At 31.7% G+C, this 25,775-nt stretch overlaps 1 protein-coding gene across 1 annotated transcript in view; it reads right to left on the minus strand.

Moving 5' to 3' along the window:
* Positions 1–25,775, minus strand: part of LOC117121379 (alpha-L-iduronidase-like) — a gene marked incomplete in the record, with an annotated part of 80,125 nt that overhangs the window by 39,638 nt on the left and 14,712 nt on the right. The window contains 4 exon segments of the mRNA XM_033266564.1: positions 1,896–1,996; positions 8,301–8,379; positions 21,152–21,392; positions 25,104–25,182. Of these exon segments, the coding sequence (XP_033122455.1) occupies positions 1,896–1,996; positions 8,301–8,379; positions 21,152–21,392; positions 25,104–25,182 (500 nt within the window).

Consider the following 25,775-nt stretch of genomic DNA (forward strand, 5'->3'; position numbering starts at 1 on the left):
TAAGAGACAGGCACTAAACTAACCTTTATATATCTACACACCATCCTATACTATTATTTTCCCCATTTTCAATGTTAAAACAACACTTTTTAAGGATTTAAAGATAGTTTCTGCATGAGAAATGCCTGAAATCATAAACTTTAAAGGCTGTTTTCTCATATATTGTTCTTTAAACAGCATTGTGGTTAAACGCTTGTAACTTCATAAGGAAATGTCCGATTTGAATGATTTTTTTACCATTTTATAGCTATTATTTTACTCTTTAACACTGTATTAATAACACAAAATCGATTTTTGCGACGAGTGACTGGTTTGGTTTGTCTTTGCCACATATATATATATATATATAGGCGAGACTTTTTTTATTCCTTTTTTAGCATAATTTTTTTTTTTAAAGATCATCAGAGGAGGGTGGAATAAAAATAAAATTGAAATTTTGTTTTCTTATTTAGCAAATATTTTGCCAACAACATTCAGACGGAGGAGGAAATAAAAATAAAATTTGTTTGGAGATTTCATGGCAGTGGAAGGCGGAATAGAGATAAAGAAAACTTTCATTTTTTTTTGGAAATTTTCACTTTTTCGTGGCAGCGGGATTTTTGCAGTCGGTGGGTTCGCAAACAAGGTATCAAAAAAAGTCTAAGCTTAGAAAAAGATTTTGACAGTGTGAATGTATCAGGTGGGCGGCAACATTGGTTAGCCCTCGAGGCATTGGTTTAATTATCCAAGATTGTCAAGCCATTATAAAGTTAGCTTTTATGTCATAGTTTTATGGTCACTGGCAAAGCGCTTAGCTACAGATATATCAAACAGATTAAACCGGATGGATCTTCGATGTTAAGATTCAGATTTGATTTATTCAATCATTGTATACACCATAAAATTTGTTTGCTTGGTAAAATAAACACGTACACATACAGAACATGAAAATCATGATAAGGTATGAAAGGAGCTCTCAAATACAAAACTCTGTGTGCAATTAAGCTTTTTTTGGCATTTTGACAAAAAAACAAAATTTGTGTTGCTTAGGTTCAAAGAAAGCTCAATATGATTAAGGGAATTAAATAGCAAAAATTGTAACAAATTTTGATAATATTATACAAAATATGATACTTTCTTATGTGTAATATATTATTCCACATCATGTATAAAAACTATTTTAAGTGAGAAAATCAAACATATGATTTTAAAACCATTACAAAAGGTGGCCAGTAACCAACAGTTAGATTGTGACTTAAAGTAGGTCACAGAACTCGTTTTCAAAAATTAAAAATTACAAAAATTACACAAACTTGAATTCATTTTAGGAAAAATGATTAATATTATTCTTGACCGATATTTAATATGTCCTGAGACAATACAAATAATGGAGACTAATTAATACGATACACTTCAGATTCATGATTTGGAATACACAGTTCTACCATTTTAACAAATGTTAGCCTGAGAACGCCCAAGACATGAGCTCCCATGCCTTAAAGAGGTATGTTCATGAACCTTCTATAATATACCATATCATATTTTATTAGGTATTAATAATACTTCGAATTAGGCTAGACAATTAAATACATGAACATGACACCTCCAAAAGAGAACAGCTTAGCTCAGTTAGCAAAACTGTTAGTAGCCACTATGCACTTTACTGTCAGAGACCTTGTGTTTCAGTAGGAATGATTCAGATGAAATGTTTATGCCTTTGGTTATGTGCAATTATGGCTCATGTACACATTAAAGAACACAGTACATTTTTTGTAAAAGATTAGAAGATTGTCCAAAAGGATGTTACGTTAGGAGTGTCCATTTACTGAAATAATTGAAAGAATAAATGAATTTAAACTGTTATCTTGTTAGTAATAAGTTAGCAAAACAAGGTATAAAGGTCTCGTTTTACATACCATGCTTGCTGTGCCTTGTTTTGATAATCATCTGTATTTTGTCCTCACCAGTAACGTTACTGGTGTCTGCACTGTTGACTACTAAAACGCTGATTTCAACGCTGAAGGAACAAAAAATTATAAAATTCATATTTGCAATTCTTTTACAGGAATTTAATGAGAGTTAGAGAAATACTAGAATTAAGAGTGGAAGCAGATTAAATATTTTAAAGAGGAATAAAAAGGAGTAACTGTAGTAAGAATTTATAAACAAAAATTATGAAAACAATTGATGAAGTAGATTAGATTCAAAGAGAATGAAAGAAAATCAAGATAAGAATCAAAGAGGAAGCAAATGTGAGAGAAAAAACAAAAAGCAATTGAAAAAATAGAATAGTGGAAGAATAAAAAGCGAGTACTTATAGACGAAAATTTAAAAAAAAGAAGTTTACTAGGTCATTCCATGCCAACTCAGCCAATAAATTACACATGGGTCATACTTTTTTTTTAAACAGTAACCTATGTTTAACACATTCTATACATCAATATTCCTCCAGGCACAATGCTATATCTAACATTATTTCTCATCAATAATCTAAAATTCTTAGAAATATTAACAGGCACGACAAGAGTTAAAGCTATGTAGGAGGATTTGTGTTAAAACTATCTGTAATTTTCTGGTTGATTCATAATCAGGTAGTACTGATAAAGGTAGATGACAATAAAAAAGAACAAAGGAGAGAGTACATGAGAATAAAAATGAAGTACATTTAAAGAAAAAAGAAGAAGTTGGTAAGTATTATAAAGTGGAGAGAGAAAGTAGGTGACAATAAAAAAAAGAAGAAAAATAGAAAGCTTATGAGAATTTGAAGTTGGAGTGAGAACACAAAGATATAGAAAATAAGTAGTACAAAAATATAATTGATAATAATAGATAAAACAATAAATATACAATAAAGAACAATAAATTTTCTCATTACTTTTTGTATTCTATAATACCAAAAAATAAATGCTTTCAAAAATTCAAACGAAAAGGAAGATTAACTAATACTAATAATAAGATGGGATTTTAGTGATGGATTTAACCACCTTGGATACACTTATCTTAATGCAGACAATTTTTGAGACATGGAAAGTATATGCCACTAATTACAGAAAATGTAGTAGGCCATATGATTAGCGCAACTAAGCTCTCATTCGTTAGCTCTCTGCTTTAGGGGAATACAAGTTAAAATTAAGAATATGCTTTCTAAACTAACGCTTTCTAAATTCAAAGTCAACAGTACTTTCAGGGTTCAAACCAAAAAAATACATGGTAATGTATGAGACGATCTCCATTATTACGGTAGTTTAAAATGATTTGACAAATAAATATTTTAAAGAGGAATAAAAATGTGTACCTATAGTAAGAATTAATAAACAAAAATTATGAAAACAGTTTATGAAGTAGTTTAGATTCGAAGAGAATGAAAGAAAATCAAGATAAGTATAAGTAAGAGGAAGCAAATGTGACTGAGAGAAAAAAACAGAAAGCAATTGAAAAAATAGAATAGTGGAAGAATAAAAAGAGAGTACTCATAGATGAAAATAAAAAGAGAAGATTACTAGGTCATTCCATGCCAACTCAGCCAATAAATTACACATGGGTTATACTTTTTTTTTACACTAACCTATGTTTAACACATTATATACATCAATATTCCTCCAGGCACAATGATATAATCTAACATTATTTCCCATCAATAATCTAAAATCCTTAGAAATATTAACAGGCACGACAAGAGTTAAAGCTATGTAGGAGGATTTGTGTTAAAAATATCTGTAATTTTCAAATTCAACAGTACTTCCAGGGTTCAAACCAAAAACCTTGGGTTCATGGGAATGTATGTGACGATCTCCATTATTACAGTAGTTTAAAATGATTTGACAAAGGAATGACAGAAAAATTAAGTGTGGTGACTTGCTTAAAACTATGAAATCATTATACTAGTAGATGTAACTATATCTATAACTCTCTTCCCCACTGGCTAATGCTAACTATACTAATACTGTACTAAGTATTTTACATATCATGAATACTTAACTATAAAATGAACAACTAAACAAGAACTTACATAACCACCACAATATGCCAAACTCTTTTTTTTTTTTTTTTTTTTTTAGGTTTATCTATGTACAGGTTACTGTATTTGCAGGTCTAGTTATATATGCTGATTGCCTTTGTGAAAAAGTATTTCTTAAATAATTATTTATACAAGTATTATACAATATATACTGTAAGATACAAGATGTCTTTATTTGTGGTAAAGCCATATAAGCTATAAGATACAGTACACTGCCTTCAGACATGCAGCAATAACGCTCAAACTAGACCTCTGTGAGTGCCGCTGTTTCTGTGTAGTCATTTTTGTAAACAGATCCAGGAATTTTCTTTAAAGAGAGCTCAAAATATACATACATATTTTTTTAAGTTCTTAATTCAGATATAATGTTAGGGATGTTTTCTAATCTATAGCGATACTCATTGCATTTTTGGTAGTACATTCTCTAGAGTCCAAATATCATTTGGAGAGGTCAACCATCACCCAACTACTTCTGGATTTCATCAAAATGGACATTCAATAATCCACGGTACCATTACAAGTTTTGGATGGAGAGGGTAATAACGTTCTCGTGTATTGCTTTAATATTTATCCAATACTGTTTTCAAGTAATAAGGCACAATTACATGATCAACAATACATGCTGTATGCAAAAATTCATAATCAACAGGTGTTTGGAAAAGTTAAGTCTGCCAGAGTTATTTACATTGTACTGATCATTTACTGGATGAGAACTAGTATATACAATCATCTTCTTTTTTGGGTGAGATTCTTGATAGTACTGTAATTAAGTTTATTTTTAGGTAATCTTCAGCCTTGTTTTGTATTCATATTTTTGTATGTTGCCTGGAAATAATACATAAAATGAATTATGGTATAGTAACTCTAATGATACTTATTCTGAATATGCAAATTTTAATTATGAAAATTATAATTACCGGTACGCAACTTCTAATATGCAAGTTCTAACTATGCTAATTCTAATTATGCAAATTCTATTTATGTAAATTCTAATTATGCAAATTCTAATTATACTTATTCTAATTATGCTAATTCTGATTAGGCTTATTACATTTTTCTGATTGGATTGGTAGCCTTTCCAATCCGAAAATTCGGATTCAGTATGAATGCAGCTTAACACTAGAAAACATTCCATCACGTCGCTGTATTGTCAAGGGATATGAAGTGAGGGCCTGAGGGCACCCTAATTATTTTTTTATCTCACAAACTCACATACTTTTCAAGGTACTAATTAACATTAACAATAATACAAATAGGAGTGAGTTCCATTTGCTTATGGGCCTCAGTACACTGTCTTGACTGCTCAACCTAGGCCTAGCCTGCTATATGAAACTAATCATTTACTTACAGTTAAATAATTTATTAATAACGTGTGTGTGTAATGCACATGTGGAACATAGATTACCAAGGCATTTATATATTCTGATGCCTTCAGCTAGATTTTATTACAATTATTTGCCAATTATAATCTTATCCATCTCTTCATTTATCTCATCCATGTTTCAAGGGTTTTCATATTTTTGTTTTTTATATCATGTATTTATTTAGTTTTGATATAGATTATATAAATTTAGTGCAATTTAGGTTTTGCGTAATCTTGCTAACAGACAGACAGCGTTTGAATACAAAAAATTACTTTGGTGGAGGTAAAAATAGCTAAAACAATAGTCCTTTCTATGTATTTCTTGTCAGTTGTCCTCTCACAGAGGAAGAACAAAGGTCAGGTTTGAAATATTTGTGTATTAATAAATTATATTACTTCATAACTTTAATATGGTGTTATAATCACATCATGGAGACAGTAATAGTGCTGCAAAAACTATTTCAAGGGTTCAGAGTTTCAAATAGTGTAAAAAATCTAACCCAGTTAACCCAGATGTTAAAACTATAGCGGGAGAATGTAGACTACATACAATCAAAATTAAATCTACCGAACACACCTGCACTTGAATCTTTTCATATCCATTACAAAAGGAACAGAGTTCATCCTTTAAACTTTTATCACAGCTAATAGGTTCCTTCAATTATTGTCACATTTACTGAAGAGAAAATGCCATTAATGTAACGTTTAGATTGAAATAGCAGGTGCGTTCTAAATAACTTACAATTAATGTCATTAAATTGTACTCAATACCATCATTTTCATGTAATTCTAATATGCTGTCTTTTTTTTAACTAGTTCACATTCATGTTGTTTCTAATCCATATCCATTAAACCTCAACAAAAAATTTAATTAATTGTTCAATTACAATGATTCTAAATTTAAGCATGCAAAAAATCTTAGCCCCTGCCTTGACTATCAAAGTCTATTTGACAACACATGTGACATTCCTAAATATGGTCAGGATGACATCACATCATGATGATATATAGACACACCATGACTATATATGGGCATACAACAGTTATTTGTCAAAGAAAATTTGATAATCTGGACAATGAATATGATGATAGGGAGATTAAAGATCCAAAAGAAACTCACTACTAACATCCTATACATGAGTACAATTCTATTTACTGAATTGTAGTGATTATCACTCCACATCCTTGCATCAGTGTGAATGAACCTAGGATATTAAAGCTGAAGCAATTATAGCAATAATTAATGATCTATGTCTAAACTAATATGCATGATTTTAATTAACCTGTAAAACTGCCTAAAGTTCAAAAAATAATGGTAGACTTTAGTGCATTAAGATGAGACCTCTACGTGTCATTACCCAGCTCATTGCAATAAACGCCTATGGAACACAAACTCAGCTCCCCGGCCCGGGGGAGTATTCCACAATGTTTCAGCAGCTAATCAGCGCATTTGGCATTTTAACCCTACCAGGTACCCCCTTATACACCTATGATGGAGAGAAGCAAGGTAGAAAGTGCATTGCTCATAGACTCAAGCTATTACTGCGCAGTGAGGGATTTAAAAACCTGTTCCCGCTGCGCCAAACCAGGATCCGTATTGGACAAAAAATTCCAACAAATCAAAAAGGATGTGGAAATTAAATGGAAGATGAATCAGTGTGCGATAAAAATAAGAATAAGTAAATGTGAGAAATTTTACAAAGGAAGTTTAATATGGCAGAACAAATAAATCATTATGTAGAACTAATTACTTTGAACTTAAGGTCATAAGTAGCAGCCTAGTTTTGAAATTTATGATGGAAATAAAACATACTCATAATTTCATATTAGATGCCAGTACTAGGCAAATGACTGATTGATAATGATAAGAGCTTCCATTTGAAGTGGAAATAACAATTTAGAGTAAAACCTTTAAGATATATGACCAGGTTAAATCTGAAAACTTTCAGATACATTGACCTGGTTCATTCAAAAAAAGTATCAAACATATTCTAATAACAAAGACATCATTTTTCAGTAGGAAAAATGTCTATGTCTTAGCCAACACACCTATTCTGAAATGGATCATTCCTTTTTTAATGGTATTTCTTCCAACTGACATTTTTTCCTACTGGCATTATTTCTGATTTCCATCAGAAAATATTAGTGAATGCAGATTTTCAGATATACAGAAATAACTAGAGTAATCGCTGCATAGAGTGCATACTGAATACTAAAATATATGCAGACTGTGTATGGGCGATTCCATCATTACCTTTTATGTTATGGGTAAAAAAAAATTACATTTTTGTGATCTTGAACTTGTCCTTTGACCTTCTTTCCAAAATTTAACTATCATTGTTTGATTATAATGCACCCTTCCACTAAATTTTATGATGATCCATTGATTAGTTTTTGCATAATTTTGCTAATTGACAGACAAACAGACAACCAGACAGACAGCGGAGAATACCTACATGTAACCCTTTTGGCTGAAGTAATTAAATTGAATTACAGCTCATTTGAGGGTCTGTTCAAAAAAAAAAATAACTAAATGTATAAATGTATTTAAAAAATTTTTTTTTTTATACATTAAGTGAAAGCTTATAACTTACTTTAAAAAAAATTAAGCAATTCAAATATTGATTTTTTTTTCTAATTAATAATTAGCTCAACAAGAAAAGTATTTTTAACTTGTGCCAATCCAATTGATGTATTGTTATACTCTGAAACTGACTGACAAAAAGTCCCTTTTTTCACTAACAATTTATGAATTACACTACGAATGTGTCTTTGATAGCTTCCGTCATTGACTAATGCTCCAATGCATTAAATGCTAAGTATTCAATTATAAAAAAATAAATTCATATTACTATAATTAAAAAAGAAAAATTATCATACATCGTTATTTTCACATAAGGTGGTGTCACCGGATTCACCTTAGCCACTGGGATGTCTTACCTGTCCGAATCATCTGTAGGTAATGTTACAGTAGCTAATAATCCAACATCACTAGTATTACTCATTGCTTTTCCATTCACTGTAAGTATAATATAGCATTAAGGTTATTTTTAATGGTATATGCCAGTCTGTACTAATTATCACGTATCATTAGACAATATTGGTTCAACTAGTTACTCTATAATAAAGGCAATACAATATTCACCTCATATGCACTTTTAAACAGAATGAAATTACTAATCTGCAACAAGAATATCAAAGAGTATAGAATTGGAAGAGGTCCGACTCTTGTGGTTTCGTTGGAACGTAAATGTATTTAAAAAACGTACTGCCATGAAGGGCGTGTCCTTAAAAGATGAGTTTTGAGTGAACTTTATTTGGATTCTAATAGGGTGCCTAATACCTTGTGGCCTTTACTATTTTTTAACGTTCCAAAATCAGGGCAGTTGGATCTCTTACAATTCTATGATACTCGAGTTGATAATATTAAGCTCAAATAGTTTCATCTGGTTTCTGTGATGTTGGATCGGAACATCACAAACAGTACGTATATTATTGGCTTACTTACAAGTACTTGTAAGATATTAAAAAATTAAAACCTTTTACTACAAAAAATTCTTGAACTAATTGCCAACTTAGCATTATATAAAGAATATTGGAACAATATTCATATGAAAATTAATTGTTAGCAAAAGGATTTTTTCCAATTCTAATTTTCAATTGAAAGATAAATTACTTAAATATGTTATCAAATTAAAATATGAAATTTTATCATTAACAATTTTAGCTTATTACAGATTGTATAATTACAAACAAAGTAGTACATCAAAGACAACATTCCCCAAACTATGGGCAGAGGCCCACATTTAGGCTGCGAAACATTTTTGGAGGGCCGCAAAGCCGTCTGAGAAATTAAAAAAAATTAATAAAGATACGTTTTAACATGAAGAAACAAACTTATGAATGGCTACAAAGTACATCATTTAATTTAGTTAAATTAGTTATACTTTAAAAATTGCAAAGAACAAACAATACTTTATAAATTGATTGACTCATATTACATAAATAATTAAAATATTAATTAAATTTTATTGCATGAAGGTACTGTTTTTAAATAATCTAGATTTTATAAAATGCCTGTCTTTTGTTTTTTAACAGAATTAAAAAAAAAACCCAAAAGTTTAACTTGGATTTTGCAAGAAGTAAACATTGCAATGTAGACTAAGCGAACATTAATAGCAATAGATAAAAGTATATAAGTCTCAAAATTCAATCTCATATACAAATTAATAAGAGTTATCCATCTCAGGCAATAACTGAATACATTTTTCTTTGTATTTTAAAGCTTTCATCAACCTTTTGAAAAGTTTAACCGAGAAGAATGGCAGAAATTTACGAGTCTTAAGATCCAATTGAATAATGTCTTCCATTTCACGTTTTTACTTTTCAAGTTAATGGTTGCAAAATCAGCCACGATACATTTATCTTTATCGTTATGCGACAGGAAGAATACCAAATTGAACTAAATGTAGGACTGTACAGTGACTGTATGTTAAGTTGAATCAATCTTCAGTAAAGTAGAGACTCCACGACTCAGCTTGGACGCAGCCTCCAAATTGGCTGAACGTTATTACATAATAGGAGTTTCAAGACATGTATCAATACTTATTTGAATGTCAATCTTTCTCATTGTTTGCCAATTATCATAATTTATGTTATCAATTTTTCTCTTTTATCATCTTCACTATGCTTTTATGATTTTTATTATGGATAGCTATGCAATGGTGATTTGGTGGTACATTGGTTTAGCTTAGATGTTGCAGACGTATTAAGTTTAAGAAGGATATACAATTTCAACACTAGGGACATGGTCCAGTTTCATCTAAATTTCTATACATGTGGGGATGATTAAATCCATAATATTTAGGAACAGTTATGAATTTAAATTCAAAGAAACGGGGACAGTTCCACATAATAAATATAGTATACTCTGAGGATAAAGAGATAGTTTTGTATGATTACTGTATATCCAGTGAGAAATGCAAATGTTGTTAACACTTTCAGACTTCATACATTGGACATTAATTACATCAGTGTCTGTCATTAGCTGAAGTAACACCCTAAACTAATTCTATCAAAGTAATTATTCTTGAGATGAGAAGACATTTCTGAAGAAGCAAATCAGAACTAACTAGGAAAAGTACTCCTGTGAGAGCAAAAGCATGGAAAAAGAAATAAAAGAAACGAAGACCATCAAAAACATAATATGAGGATCAGTTGAGAAATGACAGTGGATTAAGATTTTGGGAGACGGATAATAACGAAAGCAGCTAGTAAATAGAGTTTTTGACTTCGCTTGCCACTGTATATATCCATGAGATTGTTCTAATTTTGTATTTATTGTAATCCCACTACAGATGTTCAATACTAATATATAATCAGGCTTTTTTTTAATACTGAAATCATTTTAGAGTAACAAGGAAAATGCTGATGATTATAAATGATGACAACAATGATGATGATAAATGATGATGGCATTGATTGATACTGAAAACATTTAAGAATAATAATGATGATGAAAATGATGATGACATAGATTGATTCTGAAAACATTTATGAATAATAATGATGCTGAAAATGATGATGATTATGATTTGACTGTGACTCTGCAGGTCATGCACCCACTACTAGGCAGTTTCGCCACATGACGTTAACCTTAACGGATGACGTCATAATTTATTCATCTTGCGTTGTGGAGTACGTTAATTTCAGGATTTTACGTGCTTGACGTACATTAGTTACGGGTTTGCGCATGCTTATTCTGCATGTTGGGTACTAACGTTAAATTTAAAGTTAACGTCGAGTGGCGAAAAGTACCTACTGGCTCATATAAATTCCCTTGGTTGCTACGACAGAAACTTAGGCATCAAAATCTAACACAAATCTGCGAACATTATTATTTTATTATTAATTTATTTTATTTCACTTGCAACTTTACATATTAAACTTAAATTACACCTGGCACAGCAAGTGACAAGCCCAAAAAAGTTATACTTGAAAATTATCCTTTGCAGAAGAGACCCAATTTCAACCCAAAACTTATCTATTAATCTTGAAACTCTAGCGTCTAAATCCATCATCATTCACATGAAAATACAATTTAAACAAAATTAAATTAAAAACCCAATGTGGTAAGCATATAGAAAGGTAATTTACGGGTGCACTGACAAATGTAGCTACAGATAAGATCAAAGGGTTGTACGCTGACGTGGCAAGTGAAGATGAGCATCCCTTTGTTGAATTTTCTTGCTTCGGGAAAGTTTATTGTATTCTAAATGTAAGCTGTAAAGTTGTTAAATTTAAAGTAATATTCACTGAATATATATGTATTGTATTTCATTTTGTCGCCATTATACATATAAAAACTCTTATCACAAAACTCTAAGAACTGCTGCATTGCAATACAATACTTGTATACACTGCATCAAAATTCGGTACTTCAAGGGTCAATATTGATTCTTGTGCATAAAAACATTTATACATTAAAAGACTATAACAGGTTTCTTAGTTTTGAGATTTATTACCAGTAATGAAGACGAAAATGTAAGAATTAGAAGTTGCGTCGGTGTGGCTGCAGGCTGTGTCAGCTACTAATGCAACCGTTCAAAATTAATTATTCAGTCCAGCGGGAATACTCTTAACAAACATTATGCGCAATTAGGTTTTACTGAAGACCTCTTACAGATATGAAACTTAAAAGTTCTAGCATGTGACTGGATTGCTAAGTTAATATTCTGTTGGCTAAATAACAAAAATAGAACAATTCCACACATCATGGACTTTTTTTTGCGTGTCAACAAACAACTTAATGCAAAAATACAGGCAGCTTTAATATCAACAAAATATACTGATTTTTAGAAAACTTTGCAAATGTTAGTTCAGTTGTTAGTTTTTGATAGTTGTCACACGAATAAGCGCCCGGGTGGTTACAATATTTTTTGCACTTTCTGAGAGGCGCTTATTCCGCGGGCGCTTATGAAAATAGATGAAAATCGAGGGGTTCTTATGGGAACTTATTAAATTCACGAGGCACTTTTTGAATGAAAATATTTTTATATAAGAACATTACGAATGGTGGTGCGGCGGAGAAGATAATCCTCCGGAGAACATGGCTCATGACAAGAATGCTGTATTTTACATACCAATAACAGCAGAATAGCAGATGCAATTAGTGGTGGTGGGTAATGTTGTTAGCCATTGGCCGATTGGGATTAGCAGGATGGCAGGATCATTGTAGGTTTTCTTGAAAACTCAGATGAGAATGTGCTAAAGGTGCAAATTGTTGGAAAAAGAAAAAGAGGAGTTGGACTAGGCGTAGACAAATATATAAGAAGAGAAAAGTTGGAAATATACTGTCTGTCCAGGGATCGGAGCTCTCATCTGTCCAAGAGAAATATCCTCATTTTGATATTGACCTATAAGAAGAATGGTATTCCACTCTGCAGCTCAAATCATACCAACAACCACAGAAAGATTGATTGGATTATTGACTTGCTAAAAAAAAAATCTTATGATATTATTGAGGGGGCGCTTAATCAAATTAGAAGGGGCCGCTTATTCAAACGGGGCGCTTAAGGAAATTTTCGCGGGGCGCTTATTCGAGAGTGGCACTTATTCAAACGGGGCACTTATTCGCGCGAGTATTTTTTGTTATTATTAGTTGTTCATTGCAGTTACATGTTAGGTCTTGTTAACTGTTCAATCTTGTTAGTTGCTAGTTCTTGTTAGTTGTTAGATTTTGTTAGTTCTAGTTAGTTGTTAGTCTAGTTTTTAGTTCCTGTTAATTTTTATTTCTTATTAGTTTCAGTTCTTTGTATGTTGTTAGTTCTTATAGTTAGTTTTTAGTTCTTATTGGTTGTTAGTTCTTCTTGGTTGCAATTTAGTCATTTATTTTAAGTTGTTAGCTTAATCCCTCAGAAAATCAGAGCATCTTGTCAAAACCCTTCCCTTCAATAAATATTTCAACAGTTTCATTTTAGATTTTTTCCCCATTTTACAACGTTTATACCTTTTAAAACATTTCAACAATTATAGTATTATCTTGGTAGAAAAGCTATAGGGTGCTTGGTATCATTCATTGAAAGCATATCAGATGCTAGAGCATGCTGAGCACTAATACTACAGCTAAATTTGAACAATTTTAAATTAAAAACTTAAAAAATGTTGTCACATGTTATTGTAGATAGATGGTTAGATAAAAGCATGTGTGAATTAGAATGTCCAATTCAATATTTACTGTCTTTGGAAAATCTAGAAATAAATATTCAATTAAAACATTTAAAAGGATAAAATAATCTGTCAACTTCCGACTGCTTTTCCGACTTCTAGCTTCAAAAATCGGTAAATTTATTACCAGTCAGGAAATATTTTCTCATTATATCTTAAAATAACAGCTAAAATAGACCATAAAAAAAGCTGAGACAAATGAAATCATTGGTGAGAGGCATGCAGAAGGATAAATCATCATTTAATGAAACAATCAGTGAGTTCAGTGAAGAACTTATTTTTACGTAACATTATCAAAGTATGAAATTTAAATTTATTCTTCAAGTTGATTAAATTACCACATGCGGTATAAATTCAAAAGAATCCAGATACTTCAACATAAATTGACTCACACAAAACATCAAAGCACTATTTATAGATTCCGGTAGCAAATTTCAAAGAAAAATGATGTGTAGTTAAAATCAATTTCATTCACTAACAGGTCCAGGGAATAACAACAACATACCTGTCACTAAGATAGAGGCTATTACCGACAAAATGTCAACGTTACCCTCGAGTTTGATTCAGTCAGTAAGCACACAAGGCAAGAAGCGACCCTACACGAAGTACTGTAGCATCTAATTTATAAAGACCGTTTCATTTGATGCTGGTGGCATTAATTAGAGATGAAAATACTCAGGATCTTAATTCCTTCAAGTGCTTGTCTCTGATATAAAATATTATGGTTTAAAAATATTTCTTCCTTCTTTTTATAGTAAAATAAGTTCATTTAAAAAAATCTTGACATAGCTAAAATTTTCTTGCTATTATTCAAAAATGGCTGTGTAAAATATAATTTATAAATAGTAATGAAAATTATTAAATGAATAATTATAACCTATTTGATAAGTACCCTTTTACAAACATCCACTCTTTATCAAACCAAGCCCATAGCAAAACTAGTATTGATTCGCTTTACACTGATCACACTCTAAATTGTCAATAACTAATGCTTTGTTCCTATTATTTAAATATGGATGTGACTTATAAGACATTTTTTTTACTTGAAATAAAGTTAATAAATAGTAATGAAAATTAACAAAAGAATAATTATAACCTATTGATTAAGTACCCTTTACAAAAATCCACTTTTCATCATAAAAGAACCCATGACAAAAGTAGTACTGATTTGCTTACTAATATTGATCGCACTCTAAATTGTCATTCACAAATGCTTTTGTACTATTATTAAAATATGGATGTGACTTACAGTATAAGAAATTCCTTTCTAAAATACAGTTTAGTTTTAATAGTAATGAAAATCATTAAACAACGATAGCACTCTATATTGTCAATCAATAATACTGTGGCACAGATACCGTGCCTGCAATTAAGTTAATGTCAACTTATCACAGATGAATTGCAATGTGATAATTTATACCTACAGACAATAATGTATGCAAAGTAGTATAGATAAAAGCTATAAAAATGTGAATCAGAGCATTACTTGTCAGCTTTTAATGCTATGGCACTAAGTTAGTAGAATTTTATTAAATACTGTTATGTTTCTTAACATATAAACTTTCACTCGATGATGCTTCAAAATTGAAAGTATGCAAAATAGTGGCTTTGGAACATCAAAGAGTTTAAATCCCTGGTGAGCAGTTGTTTGTGTCCTTGAATTAACACTTTAATATTTAGACTGTTTTTTTTCCAATCTGGAGTTAAATGGGTGCTTTGCATAGTAGGAGCGGTTTGGCACAGCGGTTGTGGTTCTGCTTCTTATCCTTAAGGTCGGAGGTTCAATCCCTCGCTGTGCATTGCACTTGTGTCCCGCTGTGCATTGCACTTGTGTCCTTGGCAAACACTTTACTTCCAGTTGTCCAACGTTATGGAATTCTCAACAGGGATCTGATTATATGTTCCATATGTGTTTAATCCAGTGACTGGGGGTAATAATGTGAAGCACTTTAGAGGCCTAGAGGCATGAAGTGTTACATACTGTAAGTTCAACATTTATAGTTTGATTGTGCATCAGACTGCCCATGGATATGATATTAGCAGATAATTCCATGGTCGAAATATATGCAGCAGGGTAAGATGAAATGATCTTTACGCGGTTACTTACCTAATAACTTTAATGAATTTAATGGGGCCAAACAGACATGAATACTGCCCCTAGTCAACCTGAATAACATTGCAGAATCTTATACTGCCATGGCAGCAACATGTCACAACCAATAATATCAACACAACTACTTTCCATTTTAGATTCTTTTTTCTTTTGTATTTTTTTAAAAGCTTAAGACAAAAGACAAAGTAAATATTTTTTTATATTTACTTTTATATTAGCCTCTTATTTAATCAGTGTAAAACTGGAAAGAGAATGTCAGTGCTATACAAAATACACACTGGTGACTAAAGTAACCAGAATAAACAAAAATAAAATCATGAATATGTCTAACACTATATAATTCTAATCTTTATATCCAAAAACATTACATGACATACAAACATAACATAAATCCACATCAGAATGCCTATGGAAAGAAGAAAAATCAATCATATACACTGCACAAAAGATATTAAATTCCTGAGTAAAATTCCCTAATATTAATCCTACCTTTTCTAGTGTAATTTAATCTAGAAACAAAATACTGAACTGAGAAAAACAGAAACAGATGTAAAATGATCAATTTAAATGATTTTTTGTAAAATAACGTTCAAAAGGAAATGTATTGAAGGAGGTATTTTAAAAAAAATTAATTATAAATGAAATGACAACAGCACTTTTAAGACTAACTTACTTGTATAAAATTTAATCTCTAGCTTACGTCCACAGAGTGGTCAGTAATTAAATAAGAAATGTGACTGCATTTTTTGCTCACAATGTTATTATTATTACCACTGGTGATTGAATCCATAAATTGGCACAACCTCCTCCACTCGGTGAGTTGCAAAGCAATGCAGATGCAGAATATTATATTCAATGCCACAACATCCTACAAGGTACCCAGGGGCGGATCCACTTTTGCCACTAAATTTTAACAATTTCAATGCAAATCAGTGTTATGTGCTACTCACTTACCTATTCAGAAACTGTTGTTTGAATAATTCGGATCCGCCCCTGGTACTTTATACTCCTGGATGTCTAATATTGTACAGTATTTGAGTGTGTTTTTGGATCTTGTCAAACTACTATAATTTACTTTGTATTTTATAGTAAATGGAACTAACTTAAAAAACTGTCATGTCAAAGGGCACAAGTGAAATTTACAATAGTGGTTCAAATATCCATCTGAGGTTCAGAAACTAAAATGCAACTGCAGCTCTAATTCAGGTTTGGACAATTTCAGATCAACGTTGTGATTAATTCATGTGATTAAAGTAAAGATGTGTCTTTTTTACTGTAAGCCTTCAATGTAATCAGGCATCAGCTGGGTAGTTGAAATCAATTAGACGTACTAATGTACAATAATGTGTAGCCATATATTTCTTAGGAATTTTGACTTTTAGAAAATGATAATAAATATTTTATTCACTGGAGGGCAAACCTCATTCCGTTGCATTAAACTTTTTCTAATAGGTACACAATGTACCATCATGATTTTCGATGCTCTAGATATTAATGGTTTTATGGATGCTGAGAGAGATCAAGAAAGCAGTTGTTTCTTTCTACCCAAAAGTACAAGTGGGTACATGGTAGGTTCAAACACAAAATGTGCTGATTAAATTGACAACTATTAAGAACCACATTTGAAATAATTAATGAAACTAAAATATATAATTAAGAACAGTCTGTATAATAAATCACTAATTTATTGGTTTTCTTGCTTTGTTTTATTTTATTTATATTTTCCCCTTTTTAGTAGCTTACAGTTTACCTTTGTGAAAAGGATTTTCTTCATTCCCATAATTTATTTAGCCACTCTATGGTATACATTTACATATATTTAACTAAAATTGTAGACTTTTTGTTTGAATATTTTTTTTAATTTATATTTTTGCATTCTTTGTAAGTATACTAATTATGTTATATACAGTATTTATCTTGTTAAATTTTCAGTGTGTAACTTTTGCTTTTGTATAACCATAATGTAATATGTTATCAAATGAATGTAATGTTTTAAGGTCATGATGATATTTTTAAAAAAAAGCGTACAGTATTTGTGAATTTGTGCATCATGAATAAATAAAGTTTTACTACTACTGCATCAAGCTAAATATATTACATTATGTCAAAGAAGCAGAGAGATGTCATTTAAAATAGTGTTTGGTGTTTCTATAGTTCCTTTATCAAGCCGAAGACAAAGGCGCAAAAGTGCCATGTTTTTAATCCCTGATTATTTGATTTATAATTACCATCATTCACAACTGGCAATATCCCCTACTCCTTGGGGAGTAGACCAAGTCAAATTCTAGTTCAATGCTCTGCGCATTTAGACTAAAGCATTCAAATGCCGATAATTGATGATTTCCATTAGCGGGTAGAAATCTTGAGTAGATAAGGAATTTACAAAGAGGGAAAGGGGGAAGGAGTTTCAGAATGCATTTTCCCAAGGAGATTTGAAATACTGACAGTACAAAATGGGGGGGGGGGGTGTTCCCCCGGGCCTGCCTGAATGTGCCACTGGATATCTGAATGGGTAATTGGAAATAATACAGTATTTTCATTTTGTTGAGGTAATCTGCTTTACAAATAATTAACTGTCATTAACAAATCAATTTTGAGTAACATCAAGATGAGTTAAAAATAAAGACATTTGAATCAAGTGTGATGGTAATTTGGAATTTATCCCTAGGTAACATCTAATATGAAATTAGTTAAAAAAGAATAGAAGACAGAAGTATAAAGGATGGTGAGAAAGCCTGCCAATAATGATAACGATGATAACAAACAATTAAGAACTAAAATTGAACATCGTTCATGCAAACAAAATGTCTTGATCATGAAATTAGAGAAGACATTGCATTCAACCGGTTATTCAAAGAGACATGATAATTATATTGTTATTAATTATTTTTATGAAGGTAGTGTGGACGTGGTTTAATTACCTATTCATTAACTCACGCAAAAGGAGAAATAAAAATAGTACAATTGATGCAAATGCACATATATAAATAGAATACTGCACCATTACTGCATTCATAATACAAGTAGATCGGTACAAAGACAAAGAAAGTAGAAAAAGAAGATTAACTGCTAGTATGAAAAACAAGTTTATAAAAAATGGTAATTTCTGAGTTTAAGATGTATTTGTACAACTATGCATTACACACAGTTAATCGGGCCAACATACCAACATCCTGACGTATGGCACATGTGTTATATTATACTGCCTTTTTATCGTGGATTACACTCCACTACCTCCATGCCCTAATGATGTGGCCAGGGATGAATATAGGATGCATTCTGGAATTGGTTACCAAATTGATGGAGCCCATAAATTAAGAATTAAATGAGAATCACCTGATACATGTTTGGACATTTGAGCGAAATAAACGATATTTGCAGCTAAGTGCAACTTCATTAACATCAGGAAGACAAGTCCCAAAACTAATAGCCTGCCAGCTACTGGAATCTGCCTCCAGAGAGAACTAATGCAATTGGAAGTTCTGTCGTAAATCAAGTGGATGAAACAACGTGTCAAGACGCCATCCACATTTTTGCCCGTCCTTCTTGCCTAACGAACCAGTAACAAACAATATAATACATTTTTTGTTAAGTTTTACAATAGATTCTTTAATTTAGTATGAAGTCTTAATTGATAAATGTTTATGCAATAAATAAAAACAGGACCAATTAAGATTTAAACCCAAGACTGTCATTCTATAAGGTAGTGCTTTGCCATCTAAACCACAGCCAGTTGTTTTCAAACAATTTACTATATCTTGATATGAATTTTTTGATCGAAATCTGATTTTTAAGTTTATTCAGTATTCTTGATTTATTTTAATTAATCCATTTGAAATGTTACCATAGTTATATATAATCAGTGACGAGCTAATTAAATAATCAAGTTGAAAGTTTCTTTTACATTTAAAGCCCTGATCTGATCATCTGGACAGGGATGTATACAGTACCCAATTCACACATACAGAAAATGTTACAACTTTTTATAATTTGTAATAAGTTTTAACAAACATGACATCCAGAGATATACTATTGCTTTCACACATGCATTTTGCAAACCTTGCGAAATCTCAGAAGAACAAAAATTTTGTGTAATTGAGGGCTTCCTTTCGTGGGTTTCCTTCAAAACAAAAACAAGATGGCCAGACAAATCATAAACGATCCAGTGGTTGGCCCCGTGGAAGTACAAGAGACAATCAGGGCAACCAGCATCATCATTCGCTGTCGCATCGCACAAAGTTTCTCCATTTCATTTATTTAACAAACGAAACCAGCAAGTACACACACTGCCCATGTGCTTGATGTGATACTGTAGTGCCGTAGGACACCAAAGCTAACCAATTTTTAGCTACTTTACTACAGTGAAGAAAACGGGAAATGTTGTTTTGGTTGGTCAATTCGGTGGTGCAGTTAACAACTCAGAATATCTCAGAAGAATAACAGGCCTCGACAAGTTGGCCTGTTTTTCTACTGAGACAACTCAGGGAACCCCTGCAAAATCTTGGAAAGTTTTTAACATGGATTTGCTTTCACACTCACATAAACCTCGTTACAACTTGTTAAATTTGGAAAAATGTGTATGTGTGAATTTACTGTATTAAAAAACTTTCTATGAAAAAATTACAAGAAATAGATCCTTAAGATACCTGGTAATCAATTTGAGGATTCTTGTAATAAAACGTTTGTAAATCAGTAGAAATTGATTTCTTAAAATCTGTGTTTTATTTTAAAGTTTACAACTTGATCCTTTTATATGACCAATTCAAATAAACACTTTAATGTTTCATTTGAATTTGGAGGGTTTATTTTTTTTTATATGACCATAAACAATAAAGCTATAAAGTTTTGAGACCTACTTTTAAAAAGTGTTGTGGCTATAAAACACATATTATTGGCGCATCCATTAAAATAATGTAATATTACGCTAAATAGCGTAAAGTGTATGATAACAGCAAATTCGAAATCTAAGGCTGTTTTCTTAAAAGCAAAAAAAAAAACCCTAGTAATATGATCTTGTAATCTTGAGAAGAAACATTTCTTTCTGTTTGAACATTGCAACATGTAACAGATACTGTAATTCTGAATAAAATATCATTGGGCTGTTGATTAGTAGCGGTACTGGCAGACAGGCCTGGACCCCCGATGTTCCAAAGCCACTCGAGGTTGTTATACCAAAAACTAAAAAAAAATAATAATAATAACTTGGGTATCCAAATAACGTTATTTTATTAGCCAATCCCTAATATTGTTGTCTAAAAGTAAAATTTGGGCCATATATAAGCCATAAAAACTCTCCCTGTGAACCCTACAAAAACTTTTTATTCCGGGATCCAGACCAAGGCTCTTGTTGGCCCTTCGTTCGGACCCTCTGTTGAACGCGTCGGACCCCATTGGCAAATTTCTGGAGATATCGATGCTGTTGATATAAACGTATGAATTGATACAAGCTCACCTGTTCCATACGTGGACACCTGTTCGTTTCCCATCAGCGCAAGCAGCCCCATTACATTCAGTACAGGCTTTTTGATCACTTGAACTGTCTTTGGTTTGGTATTATTCATTTGAAATCGGCTAACGAGCGTTCGCTGGTCAAAAAAACTTGGGTAGAAATTCAGGAATCCATTATCATTACTTAGTAATGAGTAATTTATCATCGGATTCTTACTTAAGAGGTGCTGATGTTGTACTACAACCTGTAAAAACATACAAATCTAAATAAATATCTTCATCATTCAACATTAGTAGGGTAAAAATAACCTATAAAATTGCATACTTTTTAAAATTGTTCAAAAGTATATTTTAAGTACAAATTGTTTTCCTGTATAATTCTGTTTTTCACTTAAAGCACCAGTAACATTAAGTAAGGAAATCAGTGGTTAATAGTCTTTAAGAACATGTTCTTATAAAAAGAGAACTGTATAATTTCTTGTTAATAACAAGAAGAAAAAAAAAATAACCTAGCATATGCCGAATTTATATATATTAGCATTATACTTTTATAAAGTTTTATCTGGTTTGATATAATACTGTGCTATGTAATATTGTTTCTGAAGAATGCATGTCACAAAACATTGGCTTACATTTCATTACTGCTCATGACAGTCAAAAACATTTAGTATCTTATTCCATCATTTTGAGGATTGATAGTCACTTGAAATCATACATAAATCAAGTCATGTTGTTATGTCTACGAGTGAGATAAACTAGGCATTTATCGTTATTATGTTCAGCATTTGCTAAACAGAGTTTGGAATAATGGTCTTATTGTATTATTATTTTTATCATTCAATTTAGAAAATAGATATATTCTATTTTGTATTGTAATTGTATTTTGTAAGCGGATAATGGAAGTAATAAAATCTTTAAATCCTAGGGAGGAGCAAGTAAAGAACCATGACATGGTTTATGACAGACCATCACTCGAACAGCAGCATACATCACTTAATAGCTGGCAATAATTTTTTAGCCTACTCAGAAGACGCTATAATTGGTCAATAAGCTATCAAATGCGGCTTCCTTCGTTGACATAAAATTGATGAGGGGTATCAAAGCCAATCTCCCCTTTCAAAAAGGTAAAAAAAAAACAACAGCTTCTACATTTCCAATTATTTCTAACAAGTCTTTGCTGAAGAGGAGGCAGGCAGGCAGGTTGTCATTGGAAGAGATCAAAAAACCTAACTTGTATATTTGCACTAACATGCAAGACTTACACCAAACTAATCTATGACAGGTTCTAGCAAAACCCGCCATTTGTTGCAATTTCTGATTTCAGACAAGCACCCAAAAGGTTTGAGAGTAAGAATTTTGAACAATTTCAGGTTTTTACATTTTATAAAACATACAGTATATTTAAGAACCTTTCTGCAAAATATCTATCATTAAATCTAACTCAAAACTATATTAAAATTATTTTTAAGATACTAATAATAATAACTACTGATTTTGGGGCCTTTGGAAGCTGGTTTCTCAAATGAGTTAAATATTCATAACTTTGCAATACTCAATCAAATTCCATCAAATAAACACTGTTTTAAAGAAGAAATGCAGAATCTAAAAATACCAAAAACCCACAATTTTGAACTTTTCATACAAATGGCTGGTTTTGCCAGCCAGTCATAAATTTATATCCATATCATGATATAAGTATTGGCAGACTTGCTGGCTCACTCCTAATGACCACTTGAACTTTAACAACACTGACTCTAACATGTTAGCTGTACTAGTCAAAAACTGACAAAAAATAATGTAGAATAGTATTGAATAGCAAAGGGTAGCAAACTAGTGTTTGATGTTAGTCTGGGGCTACCAAATTTTTTATAGGAATGTTGTTCCTTCTTGGCATCTCCCTCCTCCTGTATTTGAGGAAATAAATGTATTATTATGCCATTTGTTCTGCAAAAGCTTGTCCTTAAAAAACGAATCTGGCTACTTCCACATGTGCTTAAACCCAAAAGGCTTGCTTAACACGTTCGCTGCCAGCGACGAGTATACTTGTCCCACAGTTTGTCGCCGAGGGCACTACAGATGACTGTACTCGTCAAAATCGGGGTAACATTCTATCGTTTATTACTTCATTGTTATACACTGTACAACCACATACTTAACTGCTGATAGTTCGGGAAATATACACCTAGACGATAACGTACTAAACGTATGTATGTTTGTTGTGATATGTTGCTGGCAGTACACTCAATTGCACGAGTGGGTGTGTCCTCTGAACCTATACCGAACCATGCAAAAAGCGGTCGAGAAACCTCGCACATGGCAGAGGCATTAAAAAGTACTGTCCCATTGCCTGCGACGAGCTTACTCCCTTAATATTTTCCCGCCGATTTATTAAACACACCATTTTGATGATATATGACTAGTTTTGGCACACGGGACGGAACCTACAAAAAGTCTGGCAGTCAACGTGTTAATAACAAAATCAATATGGCAGATATAACTACAAAAACTTTTAAAAATTCATCAAGCTAAAGTTAAGAAATAACTTGCCACTAGCACTAGAAGGAAAATTAATCAGTTACATAAAAAGAAGCTAAAACTAAAAGGATGGAGAAAGAAATTTCTTGGATGAGTGAGAAATTGTCACTTTGTCTTCTTTCCATTTCAATTTTCTTTTTAAAGATTCAAAATTAAAAGAAAATTTACATCAGGGGCATGGGCTGCTTTTGGCCTTGGGGAGGGGTAAGCGAAATTTGATAATGTGGAACTAAATCCCTATTCCAATGAAAACTTAATAGTCAATTTTAGTATTTTAACACAATTAGTGGTATTTGTACCATTTTGGGGAGGGGAAATTTAATCTTCATCATAAACGGCTTACATGATATAAAAACATAAAATGCTAAATAAATATGAAAACAGAAGAACACAGCATCCATAAAAAAAAATTCCCCTAGGCCCAATAGTCCTATGATCATTAATATTAAATTGCCTATATAAATGCCATATCATTATTTATTATTATAATTAACATTTAGCAGTAAATGTTACTCAACATTAGCAGAACTTTTCTTTTTTTAAATTGTAATTTTTAAATTTATTATTAAAAATATAGAAATATTTGACCTACACAAAACACACTCTAAATAAAGAACATTCACATTTATTTGTTTGTATTTTAGAGACATAAGCTGCTAAAGACAATTAAAATTGAGAAGCAACTGGCTGAGAGGTATTGTTCCTGCTTCTTGAACTGAAGACCCTGGTTCAAACCCAGTCAGCATCAGGTTTCAATTGGCATCTGGTTGTTTCGCTAATCAAAGATGCATCAGTTACATGTTGTAGATAAATCACGTGGTGCTCCACTGCAGCTGACGTGGGTCCCCTCCCCACATACCCCAGGAAAAGGACAAATAAGGAATGTTTAAAAAGTAGCCTTTAATTGGAGGTGATCTTTAACTAGAGGCAGAAGAAAGTATAAAATACCATACAAGATTTAAAGAATCATGTAATAAAATGTCACTTAGTCTTTAAGTACGAATCAGTATGGCTTAAGACTCGTTTGACCCCAGGTCAGTGTTGAGAAGTAATAAACAGACATTAGAAAGTATCATTAATAATATCATGGTAATCTATAATGGTGTACCGAAACTTGATGCAATTACTGATGCTGCTGATAATGTTAATGATGATGATGATGATGATGAAAATGATGTATGATAATAATATATTAAGAGATTGACATTGCCTATTGCCCAGATGAATCCTCATGCAACTATAATAATGTTGACAATGGTGTTAATGATTACTATAAGAATAGAAAAAGAAATTAAAATTTTCATTCAACAAGTTGAAATGGATAATGATGAAGATTCTGATTATGATGATGATGATGAAGAAGGAGATCTGGATCATACTGTTGGAGATATTTCATGATTAATAACATTCACGTTAACTACCTTAGCAACAATGGCTGCGTATGTAGCTTCTGCACGCCACGACTCTGACTTACTCCAGCCAACTAACGGATCTGCCTCGCTGCAATCAAACAAACATGTCATCAAATATTGAGAAATCTTGTTAAGTCGGTTCAATGACTCACTAAACATGGCACAATCAGATTGTAGAAATGAGAGAAATTAAGAGTAATATTAAAATCTCCGGATTATTATAAAAGATTGATTCAGAATGTACTGCCCAAGCCATTTTCAGCATTCATAATAGAAATAATATTTCAACATTCAAAAGAAATCTGTCAAAACTCTACAAATTTGTAGTTTAGTCACGTTGTAATAGAAGATAAACATCTACTAACTATTCAACTTATATACATTTAACTGATAGGTTGTTTTAAAAGGTTACAAGGAAAGTTGCATTGGCTTTCATATAAGAAAGAACATGACAAAAATACTGTACTTAACATATTATGTAACAATGACACTGACTATCTCTAATACTGTACATATAATGTGGTGATGATGGTAATGGTGGTGATGATGGTAATGGTGGTGATGATGATGATGGTGATGGTGGTAATGGTAGTGATGATGGTAATGGTTGTGATGATGATAATGGTGGTGATGATGGTTAAATGATGATGATGGTGGTGATGATGTTGGTGATGATGGTAG

This window comes from Anneissia japonica, unplaced genomic scaffold (genome assembly GCF_011630105.1).
Source record: "Anneissia japonica isolate Jap-2015-1 unplaced genomic scaffold, ASM1163010v1 scaffold21_len1647178_cov195, whole genome shotgun sequence".
NCBI classification, from domain to species: Eukaryota; Metazoa; Echinodermata; class Crinoidea; order Comatulida; family Comatulidae; genus Anneissia; species Anneissia japonica.